Here is a 26,120-nt window from a genome sequence, read left to right as displayed (position 1 = left end):
GTCGTTGCCGTGGTGCCTGTTTTACACGGAAGGAAAGGATCCTGTCCACAGACCTAGTCCTCAGGGCCGCCCTCACCCGGGTGGAGTACGCAGCTTCCAGGCAGAGGGGAGCAGGCGTGACGCCCACGGCCGCAGCCTCTCACCTGGCCGGCAGGGCGTGCCCCTGCCTCCACTCAGCTGCCTGGGACGCAGGCCCCGAGACGGCGGCCTCTCGGAGTCTCCGGGGCCCTCTCTCAGTCCGCGCTCGGCCCCACACCTCAAAGTGCCTCACGCTCTTCTCCTCCGGCTCACCGTCCGATCTCGCCGGACAGCGTCCAGAAGGGCCTGGAAACCCCGCGGCCGCCACAGCCTTACAGGGTTTGGGACCCACACTCCTTGGCGACAGCGGTGGCAGTCACCAAAAGGTCGAGGGGTCCCCGAGAAAGGAAACCCCGACCCCAGTCAAGCAGCTGACATTTCCCCAGTCAGCCGAAGCACCGCCCGCTTCCGCTTCCCCGCCTACCCTGTGGGTCGTCCAGTCCCGCAGCCGCGCGGGGTTGTGGGTATCTCGAAGGCGGCAAAGCTGCAAGGAAAGGAAGTAGTGGCGAGGCAGCCGGACTACCGGGTTGGGCAGAAACTACAATTCCCAGCAGGCAGCGGGGCCGCAGACGACGGCTACGGAGGAGAGCCAGCTGGCTGGAGAATTCTGCGCGCGCTGCTGGGATGGAACGTTGATAGAGTTCGCGGGTTTCGCTGCAGCGAGTCGGGGGCCGCACGCAGTGCGCCGCACGCAGTGCGCCGCCGCGCGCCAAAGCGGGAATCTGGGAGGCGGGCACCTCTGCAATTGATGCACGCATTTAAAACTCCCGAACCTGCGGACGCCATGCACAGGTAAACCGATTGCAGAAGGAGACAGAACATGAATGGACCGTCTGAATTCTTTTAGGCCGCGTGTTTTGCTACTTGCTAATATTGTTAGTAGTGCTGTAATGTGAATGGTTGCTTAGCCTCTTTGGGAAAATGTGGATGGGTGGATGCTTTAGCGCGGTGATCAGCGTGGGTGTTATTTGTCTTCCCTTATTGGGCTTTCCTGCTGCTGTTTTCAATCGTGTGTGATTACTCTGCCTCTTTCCTTGTATGTTTCCTCCACTTTTAAGAAATTCTTAAGGCCTTCTGCACGATCGGAAATCGAAAACCCTTTTCGATGTGTTCGGTTATTTTCTCTTTTATTCTTGGGAACTCGCCGCCGGCGCGTAAAAATGCAGTTCAGTTAGCTGCTGTGAAAGCTTTCTGCGGTGCATAGCTTGCAGCTTCCTTTAGGCCTGTCTGGGAATTATTTACGGCCGTGTTTTTGAAAGGAACGTGGGGCTATTGTGCGTTTCTGCAGGAAACACCTCCAGGAGATACCCGACCAGACTAGCAACGTTACCACCAGTTTCACATGGGGATGGGATTCTAGCAAGACTTCTGAACTGCTTTCAGGCATGGGGGTCTCCGCCCTGGAGAAGGAGGAGGTGGACAGTGAGAACATCCCCCAGGAACTGCTTTCAAACCTGGGCCACCCACAGAGCCCCCCACGAAAACGGCTGAAAAGCAAAGGGAATGACAAGGACTTTGTGATTGTCCGCAGACCTAAGCTAAACCGAGAGAACTTTCCAGGTAAGGTATGAGGGTAAAATACAAGCCCAGTCAATGGTGGATTAAACTATTTTGTCGGTAAACCTTTGTTTAGGGGTCTTTAGCGTGGGGCCCTTTTTAAAAAATTGTTATTTAAATTTATTTATTTATTTTTGTCCGTGCTGGGTGTTCATTGTTGCCCGGGCTTTTCTCCATTTGCAGTGACTTCTCATTGGGGGAGCATGGGCTCTAGGACGCAGGGGCTTCAGTAGCTGGGGCACGTGGACTCAGCAGTTATGGGTTCCAGGCTCTAGAACACAGCCTCAATTACCGTGGTGCCGGGGGCTCAGTTGCTCTGCTGCATGCTGGATCTCTTCCCAGATCAGGGATCGAACCGGTGATTGCTGCATTGGCAGGCAGATTCTTTATCTCTGAGCCACCAGGGAAACCCAGATAGGGTCCTTTTAGAATTGCCCAATTCTTAAGTTATTTTCCAAAGAAACCAGACAACTGGTTGTGCTTACAGAAATGGTGGTATGTGTGTGTCTTCAGACAGAACTGACTTGTAACCTGTGAAAAGACATTCCTTCCTTTTTCTTTAGGAGGGACTCTGCCTGGTTAAAGGCCAGCTCAAAACCTCTGACAAATGGAAACAAAGCAATGATCCATAGAATTCTTTTTGTTTATATTTGGCTGCTCTGTAGCTGCAGTTGCGCCTTTTACCATAATCACTTTAGTTATTTGTCAAGAGACTGCTAAAGTGAATGTTGAGCTAAGGGGAAGAGTCTTATCCTTCCAGATCCATTCCCAAGAGGAATTCTTCTTTATGCTGTCTCCATCACTCACTGTGTTATCTGTTCAGTTTCCCCAACCCCATAACCTAAAGGTCAGTCAGAATCCCACCATCCCCCACAATATCCAACCAATCATTGAATCTTTCCCTCTTGTCTCCTAAACATTTCTCATATTTAGGAGTGGACTCATAATTCGGAGCCTTATCCTCCCCAGCTCCATCCCCCAGAGCTAGAGTGGACTGATTGAAATGTAGAACTCCACTACGTCACTCCCCTCTAAATAGCTCTCTGTTTCCAGACTTCTCAGGCTGATGTATAACTGCCTCCCACGGTGGATCAGAGCTCCAGGAATACTCAGAACCATAGGGTAAACATTGTGCGTTGACCTGGGGTTATCAGTTTTTCTTACTGGCAAGCCATGTAAAACATTAATTCAGCAAATATTTGCTGAGCACATTGTGTGTGCTAGGCGTTGTTCTTAAGTACTGGGAATACAGCAGTGAGCAAAACAAAAGCATTTCTACCCTCGTGGAGCTTCTCTTCTAGAAAGAGGATGCCGTATGCACAAATCTGGTGTGTAGCATGTTAGAATAAGTGCTATGGCTAAAAACGAAAACAGAACAAACCAAGAGAGACAGGAGGTCCTGGGAGGGAAAGCTGGTTTGCAGGGTATTGAAGGAAAGCCTCACTTGGACAGTGAGCTGTAAGCAAAGGCATAAAGGAGATGAAGGAATGTGCTATGCAAATATCTTGGAGAAAAGAGCCCCCAGCAGAAGGAGCAGCTAGTGCAAAGGCCCTGGAACAGGGGAATGTTGTGTTTGTTCAAGGAACAGCAAGGAAGCCATATGCCAAGAGTAGAAGAACAGAGGGGAGAATAGTGAGAATTGGGCTAGAGGCGCAGTTGAGCAGAGTTGCTATGTAACCTTTGAAAAGGACACACTGCTGTCTTGAGACTAAACTTTGAGGCCTTGAGGATAAAAGCTTAAAGACTTGTTGAGAGGTGTGGGAGTGGTGCTAAGCTGCTTCTGGATATATTTTGCCATTAGAGTGGACAGAGAAAGATTTTGAAATTGTACAAGTGATCATAGTCTAAATTGAAATTGCTGATGATGGAGAAGAAGAGACAGTCGAGAAATAAAGATGAAGTTTTGCAGAGCCAGGGTAAATTAAGGATGTTCCTGAATTCCCCCATCTGGCTTTCTGTGAGAAAGGTTGGTTGATCACTTGCTTGCTTAAACAGAAGGAAAAAAAAAAAGATTTTTTGGCTTTTGACCCTTTCTTTAGAAAAGAGAACTTTCAAATTATAGTCTGAGGATCTATATTAGATATTGGATTAATCAGAAAGGCAGTAAGGATTGTGGTGAAGTAGACAGATATGGCTTTGAATCCAAATCCTGCTGTTTACCAACCTTGGGAAGCTATTTGAGCCCTCTGTCCCTTAGTTTCTTTGTGCAATGGGATAGTAATGCCGGCATCATGGGTTACTGTAAGATTAAATGAAAGAGTACACGTGAAACTGCTAGCATGCTCCCTGCATACAACAGTAAGTACCCCCAGTTAATTTGGTGGACAAAAGATACCTAGCTGAGAGGCTACTTAAGTTTATCTTTTGTCCTTAATCCTGTTAGTCTGGCCCTGTTCGTGTAGATCTGTTTTCTTCAAAATTGAATGTCCCTGCTATTTTTAGTGTCAGGAATGCAGCAGGAGCAATTTGGTGCTTGACTAACCAAATGTGGTGAACGACAGACGCTTCCTGCTAAGATGAGCGGCTTTTGACAACTTTGTCCAGCGCTGATAGCATCTGCCATGGCGTGTGATTGCTGTGTGTCCTATATGTCCTTCCACATTCACACACACAGACGGAAATACAAACGACGTTTTTCAAGCAAGGCAATAAGGAAACAAGGTGGAAGATTCAGGCATGGCTTCTGTCTTCTAGGAAATTGTAATTGAAGTTGAGAGAAGAGGATACACGGTAAGAGACGCTCACAGCAAAAGATGGCAGCTCATACACTAGCAGCTGCTGAGTGGCTCAGGCAGCAAGTGCTATAGGAGGCCAGAGGGAGGGAGCCCCTTGCACCAAAATGACCCGAAGCTTCTCATGGTGATCCTCACTGCACGTGGGCATGCTTCCTCCTGCGCTTCAGCAAAGCAGAGGCTCTGGAAGAGAGAGAAGGACCTGGAAACCATTCAGTCACTGCATCTAGATTGTTAAAATTGACTTCAGATGTATTTATCGGAAGTGAGAGAAAAAATACCTCGACTTTTCTGTTGTTGTGACCTCAGAGAGAGGCAGGGAGGGAAACCGCTGGTATGCTTTGCGGGTGCGTAGAATTACGCACTATAGTGATTGGTATAGGGGGGCAGGGGGGTTGCAGGGTGAGGAACAGCTGGTATAGAGCATTCCCAGTGGGCCATCAGGAGCCTGAGCCTCTGGCGGTGTTGGATCATCATTGTAGCGAGTTTTGTCTGCAGTTGTCAGGACAGGTGGCTGAGAGCTCTGCCGGATTAGGCTGGAACGGACCACACCTGCTTTCCATAGCGATCTGATGACAGTGGCCCTGGGCTGTGTGAGTTTTTCTTGGTTCTTCACTTGACAGTCTCTCTTTTCTGCCGGCCCCAAGCCAGGCTCACATCTGGTGACTAAATCCTCTTCATCTGTTCAGCCTGGAAGATGGAAACTTTGTGGCCAGCCGGTACCAGGACAGGTCTGAGTGGCCCTTGGGGTGAGTGTGTGGAGGGAGGAAATGGCCTGGTGATGAGATCAGTAATGAACAGAAAGAGAACAACTGTGTTTTATTCATGGTTGTTAAATGCCTGCCCTGGTCCCCTGTCTTCTCCTGCCCACCCACAACCCCCACCCCAACCTCCCAAACAGAAGATAGCTGTGGTAATGCTGTCAAACTAATTTGTTGATCAGCTTTCCCATGGCTGTTAAACTGCTTGAAATTCCAGGCCCCACAGTGGTTTTCAGAGTGGAGACTCCAAAGTTTAGAGTCTACTGATATCCCCAAGGGAACATGTTCAAAGTGCAAAATTCCAGAGATTCTCATCCCAGAAGTCCTGCCTGGAGCCTGGGAATCTGCTTTTTCAGTATCTCCAGGCAAATGCTTTTCCTCTTTTTTTTTTTTAATAACCAATGACATATTTTCCATTGCAATCTTGGGTGTGTATCTTAAACTGAAATTGCACAAAATTAGTTTTTTCCTTACTAAGGTATTTACTATTCTCTTCCACTCTTTTAAAACAACACTAATCAGACTAAATTGATTTCATGACTCACCAATGAATCTTATCCCACAGCTCCAAAACTCAGCACTGTAAGAACCTTTCCAGGCCTTTCCCAGGCACCTGTGTTTACCCTGTAGCTTCCTTTCATTCGTTCAGCAGTGTAAATGCAGCATCATTCTAGAGATGGGGGATCCAGCAGTGAACACAGACCAGAGATCCTGCTCTTCGCGACCTTGTATCCTGTACCTAATTCCCTGAATCCCAATTTCCATGGTTTCTTAGTCTTCTCACATCCCAGGGTTGAGCAAGTCTCTCATAGAAGTGTGGGGTTGAAGGGGTCATTGAGGACCCCTATTTTAGCTTTTTCCTGTTTTGCTTTTTTCAGTTTTGTCCAACCAGCCAAAAAAAAGCCAAATACCAAGAGCTAGCTTGGTCTAGTGTTGTCTCTTAATGATTTATAGAAGAGGAAGGAAACCTCATCCCAGATGGCAGAATCTATAGTCTCCCAGAAGGGAAGCACGGGTCGTTAATACTTAAAACAAGCGAGTAGAAGCAAACAGGAGGTGAACCTCCACTCTTAAAAAAGCAGTAGATGTGAACAGCAGTGCCTGCTTATCCTTCAGATACAATTATCTGTGCTTAAAGAAAAGGGCAATTTTAAGAGTCAAAGATTGAGTACTCTGGAGTTTGAATCTGAGTGTAGGTGATGTTTCAAGAAATAAGCATGTCAAGTAGGAAGACGTTACCTATCCTGTAAAGACCTCGTGCATCAAAAACTCTTAAGCATTATTATTTCCGAAGGACTTAAAGAGGCATGGGAGGTGATGAGATTACAGAAGTGGACAGCTGACTTTGCACCAGAGAAATGAATGGAAATGCTGGTGACTAGCAAGTTTGTGAATCTGGCCAGTTTTCACCTTTCATGGCTCCAAAGTGTGTTTAATTGCTTTCATGTTGTTGAAGATTAGAGTCCATGGGCTTAATTATTTTGCTTACTGTGCAGGTCTGGTGTGCAGCCTTGGGGGTTTTAGAAGAGGTGAGTAGAGGAAAGACTTGCTCTGGACTTTGTCATCCTCTCTGAGCAGACAGACCAGGCAGCAGTGCAGTCAGGAATCCAGGAAACAGATGGTCGATGTTTTGAGAATTAACTATGGCAAGTAAAATTAGATTGAGCATATCCCAAGCCTGGATACTAGCCACTGGGGCAGCTGTATGAAGACAGACTTCTGTCTCATCTGTTGGAACAGCATCCAGTTTCAGGCTGTGACACCCCTCCCCCACCTTCACTCCCACCAGAGGCCCTAGAATCAGTGTTGTCCTGTGATCAGCTCCGTGGAGAAGTGGGGACTTGGCTGCTCAGACAGGCTGTGCGTTTTCCCAGCCATTGCCCTGTCTATATGCTCACTGACCCATTGAGAGCTCTCAGCGTCTCTGTTTCACTCCCTCTCCCCTCCGCTCTCCCTCCCAAGCCCTGAAGGATTCCTTTTCCCAGAGCAAGTCAGGTTTAGTTCTCACCTTTTAAAAAAGTGTGATTTTTTTTTTTCTTAATTTTTTCTTCATTTTAGAAAATTTAGTCAGATCAGGAGAGAGACTCCTAGGGTAGACAGAGGACAGGATTTGGAGTCAGAGCTGTGCTTGAATTCCCACTGGGTGGTTTGCTAATTGTGTGACCTTACCCCTTTAGTCGGAGTTACATCATCTCTTGAAGCCCCTCCCCTGACTTACAGAAGACACTGTTTCTGTTTCTGGATTTCAGTCTTCAGCCTCATTCCCCTGGACACCTGCAGGGCTGTGCCATTCCTTAGCAGGCTCTGTGCCCCCTGGCCAGCCTTCAGACACTCTCCTCCGAGGCTCTGTGCCTTCACCTCTGGTGGTGGGGTTTGGAAACAGACAGAAGAGTCCATGTTAACTTCTTGGCTCTGCCACCTGATAGTTGCTAGCACCTCCATGAGGTTAATAAATAAAGCTACTAAGACACGTGTCCTCATCTGTGAAATGGGACACTGCATTCTAGGACACAAGGCAAGCATTAGAATCACATGCATTAATAAGTGTATGAGACTCTTTAGGGCTTTCAGTAAATGGCAGTGGTAACGTGGGCTTGTGTTTCTGTTTATTAGTTTGCCTCCCAGTGAGGCCAACAGACAGGGCCTGTGCTCACGCTCTCCAGCATTAGTCAGACACGCAGGAATGTTTGTTTAAGTGGAGCCCTAGGCCAGCCTTGTCATTTGATAAATGAGGAGACTGGTCCTGAGAGGCCCACACTCTCACCCGTCTGTGAAACAGAGCCAGCATTCTTCTCTTGGGTGTCAGTCATTCCTTTGTGGGATATTGAACACTTTCTAGGGTTCGTCGCCAAGTTTGTCTTAGGCAGCAGGAGTGGCAGTTAATTGGTTAAGGAAGGTTCATCAGTCACATGGATACAGAATTCGCACGTTCACAGTTTGCGTGAAGGGGCAGGAAAAGGTATACTGCATTGAGCAAGGATTTTGAGAATGTCCGTGGTGTGCCAGGCATTGTGTGGGGTCTCCCTGTGCCTGCCTAGGTGTTGGGGGGTGGGGGGTGGGGGGGGGCCATGCTGGTCTCCTGGGAATGCTCCTCCGAGGGAGAGACAGTTCAGCTGGAGTCTGAAGGATGAGTAGGAGTTGGGCAGGTGAAGATGGACATTGCAATGCAAAGCCTTCCTAGTTCTAGACTTAGCTTCCTTCTGTGGCTTCAGTGCCTGGCTTTGCTGTCCTTAGCGAACACCTGCATTCATCCCAGTGCCAAATTTTCCTTCTAGCATTTGAACTGTGTGCTAAGTGACTTCAGTCCTGTCCGACTCTTTGCGAGCCTGTGGACAGGCTCCTCTGTCCATGGGATTCTCCAGGCAAGCATACTGGAGTGGGTTGCCCTTCCCTCCTCCAGGATATCTTCTCAACCAATGGGTCGAACCCCCGTCTCTTACGTCTCCTGCATTGGCAGGCGGGTTCTTTATCACTAGTGTGCCACCTGGAAGCATTTGAATTACTGATCTCGTATTCTCAGTTGCTGATTTCTTATGTCTTCCTGTTAAAATGGGAAGTACCACATTCATTAGTTTATTGATTTCTCCTACCCTTTACTTTGCAACAAGCCTCCCTATCTCCTTTCCCCACTATCTTTACCTGACACTTGGGTGCCCCATCCATAGCTCCTTGAAGCTCACCATTCCCTTTTATGCCAAGGGCTTTCTCCCCCACATCGATGACACTCTGTGTTTGAGGGCTTTCCCTGGGCAGGCATGCTGGGGAGTCAACATGCCTGCCCCCTCCCAGAAGCCGCCAACCCATGACTGACAGCAGATGATGGATTAACGCCCCAGCATCTGGGGCAGGTGCTGTATGTTTCCTGGGAGTCCCCTGCAGATTTAAAGCCCATAGTGATAATCTGCTTACTCACATGCCCATGTTGGCTTCCTGCCCTTCCATGTCTCTCTTCATTCTTTCCAGTATTTCCTGGATCCCAAACCTCGATTGTTCTTGATAAGTTGATCAGTCACTCAATCATGCCCAACTCTTTGTGATCCCATGGGCTGCAGCACTCCAGCAGGCTTCCCTGTCTTTCACTATCTCCTAGAGTTTGTTCAAGCTCATGTCCAGTGAGTCGATGATGCCATCCAACCATCTCATCCTCTGTTGCCCTCTTCTCCTGCCCTCAATCTTTCTCAGCATCAGGGTCTTTTCCAGTGAGTCAGCTCTTCACATCAGGTAACCAAAGTATTGGAGCTTCAGCATGAGTCCTTCCAATGAATATTCAGGATTGATTTCCTTTAGGATGACTGGTTTGATCTCCTTGCTGTCTAGGGGACTCTCAAGAGTCTTCTCCATTACCACACTTCAAAAGCATCAATTCTTTATCACTCAGCCTTCTTTTTGGTCCAACACTCACATCCATACATGGCTCCTGGAAAAACCATAGCTTTGACTATACGGACCTTTGTTTCTGCTTTTTAATACGCTGTCTAGGTTTGTCATTGCTCTTCTTCTAAGGAGCAAGCATCTTTCAATTTAATTTAATTATTTAATTAAACCTAGATAGAAGGCAGTTTGGGGGTCTCGGTAAATCATACCAGGCAGCCCTTGTCCAGCCCCTACTCAGAGATGGATGTTTTCACATAGGTGAAGATTCTCAGCAGCACTGAAAGGAAAAGGTCATGAAAGTAAAACATACAGATTTTTTGGAGAAAGGAGAGGAATAGAAGCAAAAAAGAGGCAGTTTAACTCTCTGCTTTGTCACCTCTTGACATGAGCTATTTAATCTTCATAGTGAACAACTTTGCAAAATGAACCTTTTTATTCCCTTTCCTACTGATGAAAGTGAGCCCCAGGAGGATTGAGTAGCTCACTTAGGGTTTGCTGACATGGAGACAATGCAATCAAATTCCAGTCGGAACTGTGCTCCTTCCTCAATCCAGAGTTCTCACACTTGGCGGGGATTGGGGGCAGGCACCTGGTGTCAGGGTAGTCATTGCAGATCATAGTAAAAATCTCAACAGACTAGATTCAAAGTGGCTAAGTGTAATTTTTTTTTTTTTTTTTGCCGAATGTAATGCTAGCATCTGATCTGTATATGCAGGAGGCAGCAGAGGTTAGGGAGTTAAGAAGAATTAATGGAAGGAAAACTTTGTTCCAATTTGTGGAGCAGGAGTCCTGCTGGAGACCCTCTTCCCCCACTGACCTTGGCCCAGGAGCTTTGTGGTGTGATGGAGGCTCGTTGCCGCACTGAGGAGCTGTTCTCTGGAACGTGTCCAGGGTCAGTGCGGATGGTCTGCCTTCATCCCTCTACCCCGAGGCTTCAGAGCCTCAGTCCTTTATTTGATTCTCTCGAGAGGAAGGGGCAGGTGTTCATGGAGCAGCTACAAGTCCTTATTTTCCCAGGGAGCATCTTCGCTAAGCACTGTGCCGGTCCCCGGTGTAGCACAATACCCTGAGCCTTTCTCCAGCCCGTTGTGACCCTGGATTGAAATATCCTGTTTGTCTGTGTCTCTCAAGCGCTGAGAAGGCCATGCCTTGTTCATCTCTTGTCTGTAGAACAGTCCTCGGCATATAGCACGTTAAGTAAATAAATGAATGCTTGCATGTATCGGACGGTGTGCTAGTTCCTCAGAATATGAAGATTGTTAAAAGAAAAATCAGGTTCTCCTTCTCAAGATCTCATGGCCTTGTAGGGCCTACACAGGTGAGTAAGGAAATAACAAAACTGTGGTTAAAAAACTGGCCTGTTTTTGGTGATGTCCTGGGAGGCCGTGCATAGGAGTTGGGGCGTTAATGGCCCCTTGAGTAATAGCAGTCGGGGGTGGGCACAGCATGTACAGAGGCATTGAGATATGACACAGAAAGACTCATTCTGAAAATTCCAAGTAGCTCCAAGTGGCTGGAACATATTTCTAGATAATGAATCTAGAAAACCAAGTGGGGCCCTGATAAGAAAGCTTTGAATTTCATGCTCAGCAGTATAGACTTTAGACAGAATATTCAAGGGACACCATTGAAGGGATCTAATTGAAGAATGTTTTCAAAAGATTGCCCAGGAATAGGGGGGAAAGAGTCCACAGAGTCTAAGACTGTTATGTTTATCACTCACCTCCACGCTGTCTCCAGCTGTCCATCGTCTTTCCCCTGAGCCTGTTGCAATGTCTGTGTTCAGTACATACTGACACCTTTTAAATGGGGTGTGTGTTCTGTATTTAGTTGCTCAGTCGTGTCCGACTCTTTGGGACCCCATGGACTGTAGCCCACCAGTTTCTTCTGTTCGTGGAGATTGTCCAGCCAAGAATACTGGAGTGGGTTGCTATGCCCTCCTCCGGGGGATCTTCCCAACCCAGGGATCGAGCCCAGGTCTTCTGTATTGCAGGTGGATTCTTTACCAGCTGAGCCACCAGGGAAGCCCAAGAATACTGTCAGAGCCACTGAACAAATAAGAGATACAAGGAGGCTTATTAATAAGGCATTGGCTTACGTAGTCCTGGAAGCTGAAGAGTCCCATGATCTTTGGTCCCAAAGACCTGAGATTCCGGAGAGTAGATCTTGTTAGTTTCAGTCCAGCCTGAAGGCAGGAGGACACCCAGGTTCCAGCTCAAAGATGGGAGAAAGAGCCGGGTCTCCCTTCATCCGCCTTTTATTCCAACCCGACTTTGGATTGGATGAGGCAGGCACACACTGGGGACCGCAACCTGCTTTTCTCAGTTAACCAGTCAAGTGTTAATCTCATCCCAGATACCCTCCCAAAGACAGCTGGTATGGTGTTTAACCAAATATCTGGGTACTCCTTAGCCCAGTCAAGTTGACACTAAAATGAGCTGTCACCGGGGAGAGAGGATATTGGTAGCATTGGTGTAGCAGGTGGGTTGGAGTTAGAGACCGAGAAGGCAAGTTACTGAACTCAGCTAACCACTCTGAATTCTGATCTAAAACACTCACTGTTTGGTGCCTGCTTGTTTCCTTCTAGGCCGTGGTCATATTATCCTTGTCTTGTGGGTTATTCTATTCATATGTAAGCATGTAATACTTGTTGCATAGCAATTAGAGTTTGCTTTTATAAAAACTAAGAAAACTGGTTTTCCTGCATCCACCTTTTTCTCCCTCCAGTTTATTCCGAACACACAGTCAGAGTGATCCTTTTAAAACCTACGTGAGATCCTGTCATTCCTGTGCTCAGAACTCTCCGGCGGCCCCTCATCACCTTCAGAGTCAGAGCCGGATGACCTGGCCCCCTCCCACTCCTCTGACCTCTTCCCCGCTCCCTGCAACTTGCTCACTGTGTTCTACGCTGGCCTCCTTGCTGTTCCTCAAAACAGACCTGCTGCTCCTGCACATAGAACACGCTCCAGGGACTCACAGGGCCAGCCTCTTCTCTCTGTTCAGCCTTTGCTCAATGATCACCAGCTCAGTAACGCCCTCCCCATTGTTTTATACCATTTTACACCACAGAACATTGTTTGTAGTGGAACAGATTCTAACATCTCCCAGAAGAATGTTCTTTAAATACCAGTTTGGGAAACAGTATGTTTACGAAATGGATGTAAGTGCACCAGATAACTTAAAAATATCTCTGAGAAATGGAACTGTTTTATACTTTTAAGTAACTCAACTTTTCTTCAAGAATTTTTTCAATAAGAATGCAATACTTTTTTTAATATAAGAAAACACAGCAAATGTATTAAAAAGTTTGGGGGGGGGAACTCCAGCTATAAAACTTGACAGTTATTAAAGGAACCACCATTGTGGTGAAATTCACATCACAGTTACTCACTATTACAGAATTTTGTATTAGGCATTTATTTTGAAATGTAGAAGGAGATATTTTGACCAAATCTTTACTAATACAGACTTAGTCTCCTTAACTATGAATGACGAGTTTCAGTAGGCTAACAAATAGAGTTGAGTCAAAATAGAATGAAAATAGTTGTTTTAATCAAAGAGCTGAATACAACCCTTATCATAATTTATTATTAACCCCAAACATGAAAAATAGAACAAGGAGGTAAGTTGCTGTTGATGGTTGAGGGTGTATGTATGTGTATGCTGTGTGTTAAAACTTTCTAAGTTTAAACTTTCTTTATTTTCTTTCTAAAGTTTAAACTTTATTTTTAATACATCAAAGTAAAAGCAATTTTAACGTATCACTTAATTTTTTTAAAATATTGAACAGTTTTTAACATGTCTTCTAATATCATGTGATTGTTTCCCCAATGGAACATAAGCTCCATGAAAAAGTGTTTTGTCTCATGTGTTACCTGCTTTCTCCCAACACCTTAACCCATCCCTGGCATCAAACTAAGCACTCAGGACATGTGTGTTGAATTAAGAGATGAGAACAGCCTTTTGGTATTGCACTTTTAGGTAAATGGACTTCTGAGCCCACCCTCTGTAAACTTGGAAGAAGAGGGGGGAAGATTGGTTTGCCTTTTAAATAAGGTCACTACTTGATAAATCTACCACTGAAGCTGCTTCAAAGAGGAGTGAGGTGTTCCTTAGCAACCCAGAAGCATTGTGTATCTTAGACATTGTCGTCCAAGATGTGAGAGGCCTGGGACTGCCTCTGAACCCCCATCAGTATGGTTCTGAGCCTGAGACTGGCTGGTGGGTGCTTAAGAGAAGAATATCATGACAAGTATTCTTGATACTCTCTTTTCTCCTTTGCTGAGAAAGTATACAGTATCCACTTCAGGAAACATAGACCATGGGTAAACAGAAAAAGAATTATGAGGATGAGGAATTCATTTAGCATTAAATTCACCTTTTTAAGCTACACGTTGTATATCTTTAAGTGCAGGAAAAAGCTCAGTACACTTGATGGGGGAAAGCATGGTAAAAGGAAAACAATTCTTTTTTTTTCCCTCCAAGGTGTTTCTTGGGACTCCCTTCCAGATGAGCTGCTCTTAGGAATCTTTTCCTGTCTGTGCCTCCCTGAACTCCTGAAAGTTTCCAGTGTTTGTAAGAGATGGTATCATCTAGCGTAAGTATTTTTCACCCCATTTAGTATATGGAGAGGAGGAGAAAAGAAGGGTTTTTATTCGTTGGGGTCTGCTGACACTGAAAACCAAGAAGAATATAGTAGGACAGAGCACACTTGATATTTTCTTATTCTTTATAGTAATCAGTGTCTTATTTCACAGATAAGGGAGGAATCTACTGGAGGGGGGTGTGTGTGTGTATGCCAAGTTGTGTCTCACTTTTTGCAAGCCCATGGACTGTAGCCTACCAGGCTCCTCTGTCCATGGAATTTTCCAGGCAGGAATAAAGGAGTGGGTTGCCATTTCCTCCTCTAGAGGGTCTTCCCAGCCCAGGGATCAAACGCACAACCCTGCATTGGCAGGTGCATTCTTTACCACTAGCACCACCTGGGAAGACAGCATCATCCCCTTTTATATATGGGGGGACTGGGACTCAGAACCTCACTCCGGTCCCATAAAGCCTAAGTAGCAGAGGCTGGTTCCCCACTTGGGTCCCACTCAGAGCCCCGAGTTCTCTTCCCACCACTCACAGCCAGCCCACTGGGTGTATGAGAACCAGCTATGCCTTCATGCATCCCTGTCACGCCTGGTACACTGCCTGGCCCAGCATCCAATAAACATGGGCTCTGCTGAATACAAGGAAAAGAAGTTTTCCAAATGGGGCAGGTCACTTCCGGTGGGTCACATGATGGCCACTGTGAGCATGAAATATAAAGATGCTCGGGTGGTGCCCAGCTAATTGTTCAGGTTTTGTTGGGTTTGGGGCCACGCTTCTCAGGTGCGAACAGTGAGCTGCACATGGGACATCTTGGTGAGCTGGGACGGGCTTTTCCATCTTCACCTTTTCTCCTGCTCATCAGCCTCTGGCCAACCTTTGCTCTGTGCTTAAGGCCATCTATGTCTCTTCTCCCTCCACACGTCTAGGACTCTCACTGTGATTACGCAGGAGCCCCTGCCCTTCCATTCACAGGTGTGCTGGAAATAAGACACTCCAGGTATTTACAGGACTGGGCTACAGTCATCCCTTGGTACCCACTGGTTATTGGTTCTGGGACCCCCCTGTGGATGCCAAAATCTGCGGATTCTCAAGTCCCTTGTATAAAATGGGGTAGGACAGTCTGGCTCTGGATCTGCGGATCTGTGGATGTGGAACCCGTGGATAGGGAGTGCTTGCTCAGTCGTGTCTAACTCTTTGCGACCCCATGGACTGTAGCCCACCAGGCTCCTCTGTCCATGAAATTCTCCAGGCAAGAATACTGGAGTGGGTTGCCATTTCTTCCTCCAGGGAATCTTCCCCACCCAGGGATTGAACCCACGTCTTCTACATTGGCAGACGGATTCTTTATCATCTGTGCCACCTGGGAAGCCTTGTGGATAGGGAGGGCTGACTATGTTTGCTTAGAAGAGCCACAGAGAGGTCGGCACACCTGGAATGCCAGAGTAGGTACATGGTGGTTGACTCACTTATCCCTGCTCAAGAAACACCATTTGGATTTTCTTTTGCCACCAGCTGTGTTCGCTATGCAGCTCTGTTCATCTTCATCTCAACTGTCATAAAAGTTATTACTGACATTCATTAAGCACTTGTTATATGCCAGGCACAGCAGTCCTGTCTTCTTAAGAATAAAGGTTGACAATTTGTTTATGCAGAATTATTTCAAAGCTCCAGCCAGTGGTCTGCTTATCTCAAGTAGGATTAAAAAGTAAAATTCTTGTAAACATTTAAAATGTTCCCTCACGGGCTTGATCTCATGTTTTCTTTTGTGTTAAATTGAAATAATCTATGGGTATTCAAACCTCTTTATGTTTTTTTACTATATTTGTTACCGCTTTTTTGCTTTTGAAACACAAATCTAAACATTTTTACCTCTTCTCTTCACATTAGTTCATAGGTATACCTGTATTTCTGTGCATTTATTTTAAGCTTTTAAGGTTTTGTAAATGGAGCTGAACTATGACTTTTCCTAATGGATATTTGCTAAACATATCTCATAATAAAGTCATACAAACTTTCCTTCTTTTAGGTACATTTACATGTTTTTTAGGGTACTTGTGGTAGCGTGCTGGTGCTTCACAAAAATGGCAAGCAAGGTCATTGTGAACCTACCTACTTGATCAGTAATCAGTTGAGTGATTTGAGCAGTCTTAAAGTTATTGAATTGAATTGAATGCTGAAATTTTATTCTCCTGTTCCAGATCATTGCAGAGCTCATGATAGCTTTGAACTAGCTATGAAATCCATGTAAAGAGGAAGATGAAAGCTTATCCATAATGGGAAAAAGAAATATTCCATAGTGGCTTAAAAATATAGGTAATTGTATAGTCAGAAACAAACATGCCTTTAGAATTTGCTTCAGGGCAATTGAGTGGCCGTGTCCTCTTGTTAGAAGCGGTGTCGAGGGTCTCCAGAAACTGGTGCCCTGACTCACCAAACGAAGCACTTCTTTTCCAGGTTTGATGAGTCTCTCTGGCAGACTGTAGACCTTGCAGGCAGAAACCTCTACCCAGACGTGGTTGGTCGGCTCCTGTCCCGAGGGGTGGTTGCCTTCCGCTGTCCAAGATCGTTTATGGACCAACCGTTAGTTGAACACTTCAGGTAAGAAAGAAAAGTGCCCAGAAGATCTTGGGGAGGAAAACAGATCGAAGTGTCTTTTTTTCCTCTCTCTCCTGCTATATGCCCTAGGACAGGTCATCTGTGCAGCGTGGGACGTTAGTTGTGTATGTTGCCATGTGGCCTTTGTGTTGAAACACGGCACGGGTTTCAGTGACGTCATTCCTGTGTTAGCCTAGGCCTGCTCTTGGGCTCTTCCCAGGGTCTAAGGGTGTCCTGAGTATCCTATGAGGCAGGAGCCAAGCAGAGCCCTCGCGGCAGATGTCATGCAGCCAAGCTATTCCCCCAATGCCCATTTCTTCTTATTTTTTTTAAATGTATTTTTATTTGGAGGATAATTGCTTTACAATATTTTGATGGTTTCTGCCATATAAGCACATGAATCAGCGATAAGTATACACATGTCCCCTCCCTCTTGAGCCTTCCTCCCATTCCCCCATCCCATCCCACCCCTCTAGGTTGTCCCAGGGCACTGGGTTGAGCTCCCGTATTATACAGCAACTTCTCACTGCCTATCTGTTTACATATGGTGATGTATATATGGTTCAACGCTACTGTCTCAATTCGTCCCACCCTCTCCATCCTCCTCTGTATCCACAAATCTGTTCTCTGTGTCTGCATCGCTATTCCTGCCCTGCAAATAGATTCATCAGTGCCATTTTTCTAGATTCTGCACATACGTGTTAATAGATGATGTTTGTTTTCTCTTTCTGACTTACTTCACTCTGTATGACAGGCTCTAGGTTTATCCACCTCACTAGAACTGATTTGTTCCTTTTTAGGACCATTGTGTGTGTGTGTGTGTATGTATATATATATACCACAACTTCTTTATCCATTCATCTTTTGGTGGACATCTAGATTGTTTCCATGTTCAGGCTATTGTAAATAGTGCTGCAATGAACGCTAGGGTACATGTGTCTTTTTGAATTATGGTTTTCTCAGTAGTGGGATTGCTGGGCTATGTGGTAGTTTTATTCCTAGTTTTTAAGGACTTTCCTTACTGTTCTCAACAGTGGCTTTATCAACTTACATTCCCACCAACAGTGCAAGAGAGGACCCCTTTTTTCCACATCCTCTCCAGCATTTACTGTTTGTAGATTTCTTGATGACCATTCTGACCAGTGTGAGATGATACCTCATTGTAGTTTTGATTTACATTTCTCTACCCCCACTGCCTGTTTCTGATAAGGAAAAAATGTGAGGGGTCTTTTCAGATTTTGTCACTCTGGGTTTCTGATCCTGTCACAAACCAGTTTACATCCTGAAAAAGATGCTCTGTGTTGGTGTTTTTTAGACTTTCTGAAAATGTATTTCTTACTGATAGTTTTGCAGTGTGGTTTCGTGTCATCTCATGCTAGAGTGGAGTAAATAGATACTGAACAGAAAAATAAGCTAAAGACGGCAGAGCTAGGATACAACACGCATCCCAACTCGAGGCCTTTTCACCTTCTCGCTGTGGTCATATGACAACTCTCCTCTCCCACGGGTGTTTTATGCTTCTCCTGCACTTCCTTCTCAGTCTCCTTCAAGTGCACGCTTTGCTTTGTTACTCTAGGGTCTGTCCCTGGCTGCCTTCTCTCCTGACCCACACTCTGTCTTCAGACAAGCTATGTCTTGTACACCCCCATCTATGCCAAGACTTTCACATCCTCATCTCTAGCCCAACCCTCTCTTTCAAACAAACTCTTATTTCTAATTACCTAAAAACTACCACAGCTGAATTTCCTACAAGTACCTTAGTATTAGCATGTCCATCCCAAGAACCTTGGTATTAACCTCCGTTTACAACTTGCCTTTCCACGGTCTTCCCTGGTTTGGTCATCCACCCACTCACCCTTGCCAGGAGTCATTGTAGGTGTGACCTCCTTGTCACCCACATCCAACTCATTCTCCTGATGCTCATTAATTCATTTTCTAAGTTGGACTGTGCTGGCACAACGTCTGGACTTGGCCCCACCCCACCCCACCCCCCAAAAACAAAAGCTTTTGAATTTTAAAAAAACGAAGGTGGCCAGTAACAGTTTATTTTATGACTACAACTATAGCTAATACTTGAAATGCGTGTTCAGGGTCTTGTTTGTGGTGAACTGCCCAGGTGGGGAGGAGAAGGGGTCAGATCTAATCTGGACATTCTGGTGTGAGCCACCTTGTAGAGCCTCTTTTTATTCCCTCTGTCTTCAGCCCTTTTCGTCTACAGCACCTGGACCTGTCGAACTCTGTGATCGATGTGGCTACCCTGCATGGCCTTCTGTCTCACTGCTCCAAGTTGCAGAATCTCAGCCTGGAAGGCCTCCGACTTTCAGATCCCATTATTGAGTGAGTGGCACCTGGGAGCATGTTTCAAAGGCACTCGTTTTGTGTTTGTTGATTTTGTTTCTCGAGTAGATGTGGGGTGTCCTGTCCACATGCAGGTGGACTCAGAAAATACCCAATACAGTGTTCCAGCCTCTGCAGAACCTTCCAGGAGGCTTGGTTCCTCCTTCAGGAGGTTTGGTTGCTCACCTAGACAACCAGAGTTTGTGTACTAACTCTCAATATGTTGCTGGGTCTCATGCTAGGTTCTAGACACGCAAGGAGGAATTGAGGCGTGGCTGCTCCCTCATTCAAGGGAGAGACAGATAATTACAGTGCACTGTGTTTGCTGGATGCGTTGGTGAATATGTGGCAACACAGAGGCCTAATTACATTTCGAGAAGGCAGCCGTCTCGTCTCAGAGGAAGTGACTCTGAAGCTGAGTATTGAAAGTATGTGGGTAGGAGTTCTCCAGGTGATGTGGCGAAGGAAGCAGTCCGGGTGAAGCTGCCTTTGTGACTCTGAATTCTGAAGTGGTCAGGAATTGATGGAGTGCGGGAGGGAGGTGACAGGTGGGGGTCGGCAGGGACCACATCTCGTGGGTGCCTGCCACGCTGGAAGAACTCTGGATTTTGTTGTGGGCTGTAAAGAGGGAAGCATGGTGAAGAGAAGCATAGTTCTGAGAATGGAACAAGCAGTGTTTAGAAAATTAACTCACTGGGCATCTCAGAAGATCGATTACACATGAAAGAAACTATTCAGTAGATTAGTTAAGATGATGTTGTATCCATTCAGGTAAGACATGATGAAACTTGATGGGGAAAAGAAAAGAATAATGATAATATCTGCTTAATATTTGTTGAGCACATACCATGTGCCAGATACTAGGTTCTTTAAAGGTATTCTGAGTAAATCCTCATAGCAACCCCATGAAATATGTTCTTATTATTCCCCTTTTTACAGATGTGGGAACTAAGGAACAGAGAGGCTGAATAACTTGTCCACGGTCACACAGTAGCTAGGTAGCAAAACCAAGATTTGAACCTGGCCATATAGTATGATTCCAGAACTCTTGCTCTTGATCACTGTTTGGCTAACATGAGGCATTTGGGAATGGAGAGAAGAGGGCAATTGGAGAGACATTTAATTGAAGGAGCCTGGTGACTTTATAAGTAGAAGTTTACTTACAATCTAATTACAATTGTGGGTAAAATAGAAATATGTTTAGGTCATTGGTGGGTTCTGTTTTTCAATTTTAAAAGTACACTGGTAAGTGTTGTGTAGTTAATCTCTGTGCTGGGCACTGTGCTGAGGCCTTTATTACATTATATCACTTAATTTTAACACTACCAAGAAGATACTGATCTTGCCATTTCACAGATGAATAAACTAAGGCAAAGCATCCTGCTTGGTGTCATCTAGATGGTAAGATGTGAATTTAAACTCACTTCTGACTCAAAGGCCTGTGTGCTTGTAACTGCCTCCCTTAGCTTCATTCTTGTTGATTGAATAAGAGGGTCTGGTTAGTATTGTTACAACTTTGTCCTCTTTTTCCAGTAATCTTGCTCAGAACACAAATTTACTGCGACTCAATCTTTCTGGGTGTTCTGGATTCTCTGAATCTGCCCTGAAGACTTTGCTGAGCAGCTGTTCCAGGTAGGAGAGATTTGAGATTTGATTATAGAACTGTGATTTCAAACATACAGTTATCTTTCACATCAGGATAGAATCAGGTAACATTTTTAAGCTATTCCTAACTCTTTGAGCTCTTGATTTGGAGAACTCAATACCCTTTATCCTTCAAACTTTCTGTCCAAACTCAGGAGCCAAATCGGTGAAGTTTGCAAAGATTACTTGTGTTGTGATCCCTTTTTTCCTCTGAAACTTATTAAAATAAGGAAAATGTGGTAATGTGTTTATCAACAGTATGTACAAAGAGTATCTGTTTATACCTAACTATACTGTCAGGCTTTTTTCCCCTGTAAAGTCTGTAGACCTAACAACAGTTTTGACTGTTTATTTGTCAAAAGTTTGTTATTGCAGAATACACCATGAATCTGGGTGATTCAATTAAAAACATCTTTTATACTAGGTATTAATGTCTATTGTCAGTATATAAAGGTTACAGAGTTACAGAAATTAATACGTGAGGGGGGACATGATTCACAGAATACCCAATACTGTGTGTCCTTTTTAATATTCCCTTGGTCTCTGGGCTAATAGCATGGTATTTATTTCTCTGTAATGATCTTATACAAAAGATTGCTTTTGTATAAGAACATTGCTGCTGCTGCTGCTAAGTAAGTCACTTCAGACATGTCCGACTCTGTGCAACCTCATAGATGGCAGCCCGCCAGGCTCCCCCATCCCTGGGATTCTCCAGGCAAGAACACTGAAGTGGGTTGCCATTTCCTTCTCCAATCCATGAAAGTGAAAAGTGAAAGTGAAGTCTCTCAGTCGTGTCTGACCCTTAGTGACCCCATGGACTGCAGCCCACCAGGCTCCTCCGTCCATGGGATTTTCCAGGCAAGAGTACCGGAGTGGGTTGCCATTGCCTTCTCTGATAAGAACGCTACCAATGAGATAAAATGGTAGCCCTACATTTTCTCAGCAATGCCAGGAATGGGATGTATAGTTTAGTGGTTGGACTTTCTCTTTGAAGCCCTCATTTGCTTAGTTAGCAGAGGCCCCGTAAGATAAAGTGAATTTTTGCGATGTCGGCATCTCTTTATTAGGAATTCCTGGTACAACCTATCAGTTTTTTAAAACATCTCAAGCTCATATTGTTTTCCTACAACCCAAGTGGTTGAGAAAGAAAGCATAGGAGCTAGAATTTCTCCTAGTCCTGGAATGAGGTATGAGCAGGCGAGGAGAGCACTTCCCTTCTCTTCCAGAAGAGGGCAGCATTCACTAAGCCCTTGGCTCATATACCCTGGCAACTTTCTGGAACAAACTAGACCGAGATGGAGAGCAGTTTCAGGTGAGCAAATGTAACTGCTTAGAGAAGCTGAGGTCCTATGCAGAAAATGTAAGGAATCAATGGCCCTGTATTTCCTTGGTTCACAGCTTTAGGCAGGGTTTCATAGGAAATTCACTCTGGGTAATGGTTTCATGCTCTCCTTGTCACCCTTCTTGTGTGCAGACTGGATGAACTGAACCTCTCTTGGTGCTATGATTTCACTGAGAAGCATGTACAAGTGGCTGTTGCACATGTGTCTGAGACCATCACCCAGCTGAATCTCAGCGGGTACCGAAAGAACCTGCAGAGATCAGGTAAGACCCTCAGTGCCGTTGGGCCCTTAACAATAGCAGCCCCACCAATAACAGCAGGTTTGATTTCCTGAGCATCTCCTAGGCATGATCCTCCATACACTGTCTCATTTAATGCAGTGTGTGTGTTCCTATTCCTGTTTTTCAGATGACATAACAGCTAGCTGATCAAAAGGGTCAGGTAAATGCAGACAGCTAGTGGGTTAGTGGCAGGGTTTGAATCCAGAATCCATGAGTGAAAACCTTTATACTTTAAAAGGATTTAGGTTTAAGTAGAAGAGCTTCTTTTATTTAACCAAATTATTTAGGTAAAACCCAACATAAAAATTGAGGGATGTAGTGTTTGATTAGTATAAGCAGTGATTCTCAACTGGGGACAGTTTTGCCTGCAAGAGGACATTTGGCGAGGTCTGAGACATTTTTGATAGTCACAGCTGTGGCATTACTGGCATCTACCCACTGGCATCTAGTGGGTAGAAGCCAGGAATGCTGGTGAACAACGCACAGGACAGTAGAATAACACACAAAAAAGAATCTGGTCCTAAATGTCAGTAGTGCCGAGGTTGAAAAACCCTGTAATAAACCCTCTAAGTTCATATTTATAACTTTTTTCAATTCAGTCTAAAAGGACAGTGGGGTTTTTTAGGTGAACACAGGCATTTAAAATCAGGGGTGATGTGTGACAATTAAAGTCTTTATAAACCTGAGCATTCGGTTATGTGTACTTTGTTTTATTTTCTAATATTGATGGAATCTTGATTTGCAAAGATAAGGACAAATGGCAAGGGTTTTCTTTATTATTATTAAACTATATTTGATGTACAGTAATATATGTTACAGGTGTACAAGAGTGATTTACAATTTTTAAAGGTTATACTCCACTTAAAGTTATTATAAAATATTGGTTGTATGCCTCATGTTGTACAATCCTTGTAGCTTATTTTATACTTAGTAGTTTGTATCTCTTAATCACCTTCCCCTCTATTGCCTTAATCTCTCTCCTGTTTCTTCTCCCCACTGATAACCACTAGTTTGTTCTCTGTATCTATGAATCTGCTTCTTTTTTGTTATATCCTTTAGTTTGCCTGCAATGCAGGAAACCTGGGTTTGAATCCTGGGTCGGAAAGATCCCCTAGAGAAGGAAATGGCAACCATTCCAGTATTCTTGCCTGTAGAATCCCATGGACAGAGGAGCCTGGCAGGCTACAGTCCATGGGGTCGCAAGAGTCGGACACAACTTGGCGACTAAACCACAGCCACGCATTAGTTTGTTGTAGTTTTTAGAGTCCCTAAATAAGTGATATCATATAGTAGTTGTTTTTCTCTCTTTTTTTAATATTTATTTTTGTTTATTTATTTGGCTGGGCCAGGTCTTAGTTGCAGCATGCAGGATCTTTAGTTGCAGTGTGCTAACTCTTACTTGTGGCATGTGGAATCTAGTTCCCTGACCAGGGATCAAACCCAAGCCACCTGCATTGGGAGCATGGAGTCATAGCCACTGGACCACCAGGGAAGTCCCCTGACTTATTTCACTTAGCATTTTAATAGCTTGCCCTCGTGGCCTCAGGCTGGCCTACACAAAGCCTCGTTAAGCCAGTGCACGCCTCAGCCCTAACCTCGTGTCTTGATGGTGGTGTGAGCCCCTCTAAGTGTTTTTCTTATAACGTTTAACATACTCTAAATACTCATGAGCCAAATATTTGCAGAGTGTATCTTCTTAAAATCTAAGCAGTATTTGAAAAGCTCTCCTCCAGGACGTGACCTGTCACATATCTGAGGCTGTAGAAGATAGGAGCGGATTCTCCTAGATGGTCAGAGGTTGGAATCCTCTGCAGGTACTTGAGCCCAGATAACAAAATGAAGGCTTTCTCTAGAGATCTGTAAAAGCAGCAGTAGTGTCTTTCTTAACCACTGCCCTCCACACACAGTATTTCTATTCTGCATCTTTTCCCTTTAAACACAATTTTAAATCTGTTTGGGAGGGAGGTTCAAGAGGAAGGGGACATATGTATACCTATGGCTGATTCATGTTGATGTATGGTAGAAACCAACACAATATTGTAAATTAGTTATCCTCTAATTAAAAATAAAAATTTAAAAGTATCTAGTTATAGTATTACATAGTCATTCTCAAATATACCTATAACATGTAAAAACACAGAAATCAATAATCCTACTAACATTTTGCTAGTCTTTTTTCCTGTTAAAAAGTGGCTTTTTTTAAAAAAACATGGGACATAGTGTATGGAATACTTTATGGTATGGTTTTATTTCAAGTAACCCTATTTCAGTAGCTACACCACACGTCATTTTCAGTGGCTATGTGATATTCCATCAGATATATTTGGAATAATTTATTGATTCATTCACAACTTACTCCGTTGATCTCCTTGTAACGAATGTTTAGAATCTTTACAGTTTCTCCCTTTTATAAACAACTGTCTTATGGACAGAAGCAAACTGTTGAGTGCATTTCTAAGTGGAGTTGCCAGGCCAAGGATTAGGCTTCATTATCAAGCTTTGGATAGTTCTTGCCAAGTTGCCTTCCAAGGACTTTAACTTCCCACCAGGGAGCATCCTCTTCACATTGAATCCCACCCGTGGTTCTTCCCCCTTCATTCCCTAGAGAAGACAGTGCCTTGTGTACACTTCTGCCCATACCTGAACTTCTCACTTCTTTATTCAGAGTTTTTCTGTAATGAACTGAGGTTCTGTGTGTAAGGTCGAGAAACTCAGCTGTAGGCAAACTACTGTAAATTGTTTCCACGTTTGGCTTAAAACTCTTTTCTGGGTTCCTCTGAAAAAGAACAAATCACCTTTCTACTAAGTTTTGGCAAGAATGATAGGTGGTAAAATCCCACTTGCTAGACACATTCAGGGCGAGGATAGGACGCAGAGTAGGAGTTGAAGTGTTAGTTTCCTTAAGTGTACAATGGGAATTCAAGCCTTTTTAAATGGATATCTTTTTAACAACGGCACACGCTATTTCACTGTGTAGAAGACAATACAAATTTTGTGTCTTGCCTCCAAGACCAGGGGCAGACCATCTGGATTTAAGCTCTGTCATTCACTGGGTAGCCTTGAGCAATTTGCTTAACCTTGCTGTTCCTCCATTTCTCAATAAAATGGAGTTAATAGTAGTACCTTACCTCTTAGCATTAGAGTAAGCAATAAATGGCGTACTACATGTACAAGACATTTAGTCATTCTCGGCACATAGTGAGAGCGCAGTAATTGTTGGCTCTCAGTGTTTATATTCCTCACCCATCACTACCTCTCTGTGGAACAGTGGATGAGCACGGGATGAGGTTTGGAGGACCTAGCTTTGGGTCTTAGATTTACTTGGACTTCTCTAGCGAAAAATGTCTCTCTTCTAAAATGACAAGTTATATTAGGTAGTTTCTAAGATCCCTTCTAACTCAAGTGAAATGAAGGAGACGGTAAAGAGGAATCTTGGCAGTCTGGTTCCTAACTCTTGCCTAAGTCTTGGCAATCTGGTTCCTAACTCTACCCACCAAAGAAAGACGGGACTTAAACAAGGGCTGGAGACAGAGACTAACCAGTTTCATCCCCCAAGGTTTAATTCTTTCCCAGGTGGTGGCAAAGGAAGATTGTATCTGATTGTGGATTTTGTGGTTGGCTAGCAAAATGATGGGTCACTCAAAATTACATTGTGCAGTTCTTCGTTTTTTTAGTGACTCATGAGACAAATGTCTGTTGAGCCCCTATAATGCACAAAATCCAGTTCTAAACTTGGGACATGTGGCCTTGAACAAAACAGAGAAAGTCACCCTTGTGAAGCTTCCATTCTGGTGGGGAATCCAGACAATCAACAAGGAAGTAAATA

The 26,120-nt window shown here is 44.7% G+C and overlaps 2 protein-coding genes across 6 annotated transcripts in view; one reads left to right on the top strand and one right to left on the bottom strand.

Moving 5' to 3' along the window:
* The window catches only part of LMBRD2 (LMBR1 domain containing 2), a 46,035-nt gene extending 45,532 nt beyond the window's left edge, over positions 1–503 (bottom strand). For all 4 annotated transcript variants that reach the window (XM_043887416.1, XM_043887417.1, XM_043887418.1 and 1 more), the window contains exon 1: positions 144–503. The gene's annotated coding sequence lies outside the window, so the exon portion shown is untranslated. The remainder of the gene's footprint in view (positions 1–143) is intronic.
* A 142-nt stretch (positions 504–645) lies between these two features.
* Positions 646–26,120, top strand: part of SKP2 (S-phase kinase associated protein 2) — a 37,350-nt gene continuing 11,875 nt past the window's right edge. Inside the window, exons 1-7 of one of the 2 annotated variants that reach the window (XM_043887585.1) lie at positions 646–870; positions 1,367–1,638; positions 13,988–14,099; positions 16,550–16,693; positions 18,893–19,027; positions 20,561–20,659; positions 22,146–22,276. In XM_043887585.1, coding sequence (XP_043743520.1) covers positions 827–870; positions 1,367–1,638; positions 13,988–14,099; positions 16,550–16,693; positions 18,893–19,027; positions 20,561–20,659; positions 22,146–22,276 — 937 coding nt within the window. In that variant the 5' untranslated portion in view covers positions 646–826. Of the gene's footprint in view, positions 871–1,366; positions 1,639–5,049; positions 5,117–13,987; positions 14,100–16,549; positions 16,694–18,892; positions 19,028–20,560; positions 20,660–22,145; positions 22,277–26,120 lie in introns of those variants that run through there. The other variant, XM_043887586.1, reaches the window with a different exon arrangement.

Source organism: Cervus elaphus, chromosome 25, assembly GCF_910594005.1.
Source record: "Cervus elaphus chromosome 25, mCerEla1.1, whole genome shotgun sequence".
In the NCBI taxonomy this organism is placed as follows: Eukaryota; Metazoa; Chordata; class Mammalia; order Artiodactyla; family Cervidae; genus Cervus; species Cervus elaphus.
This window is presented reverse-complemented; position numbering and strand designations above follow the sequence as displayed.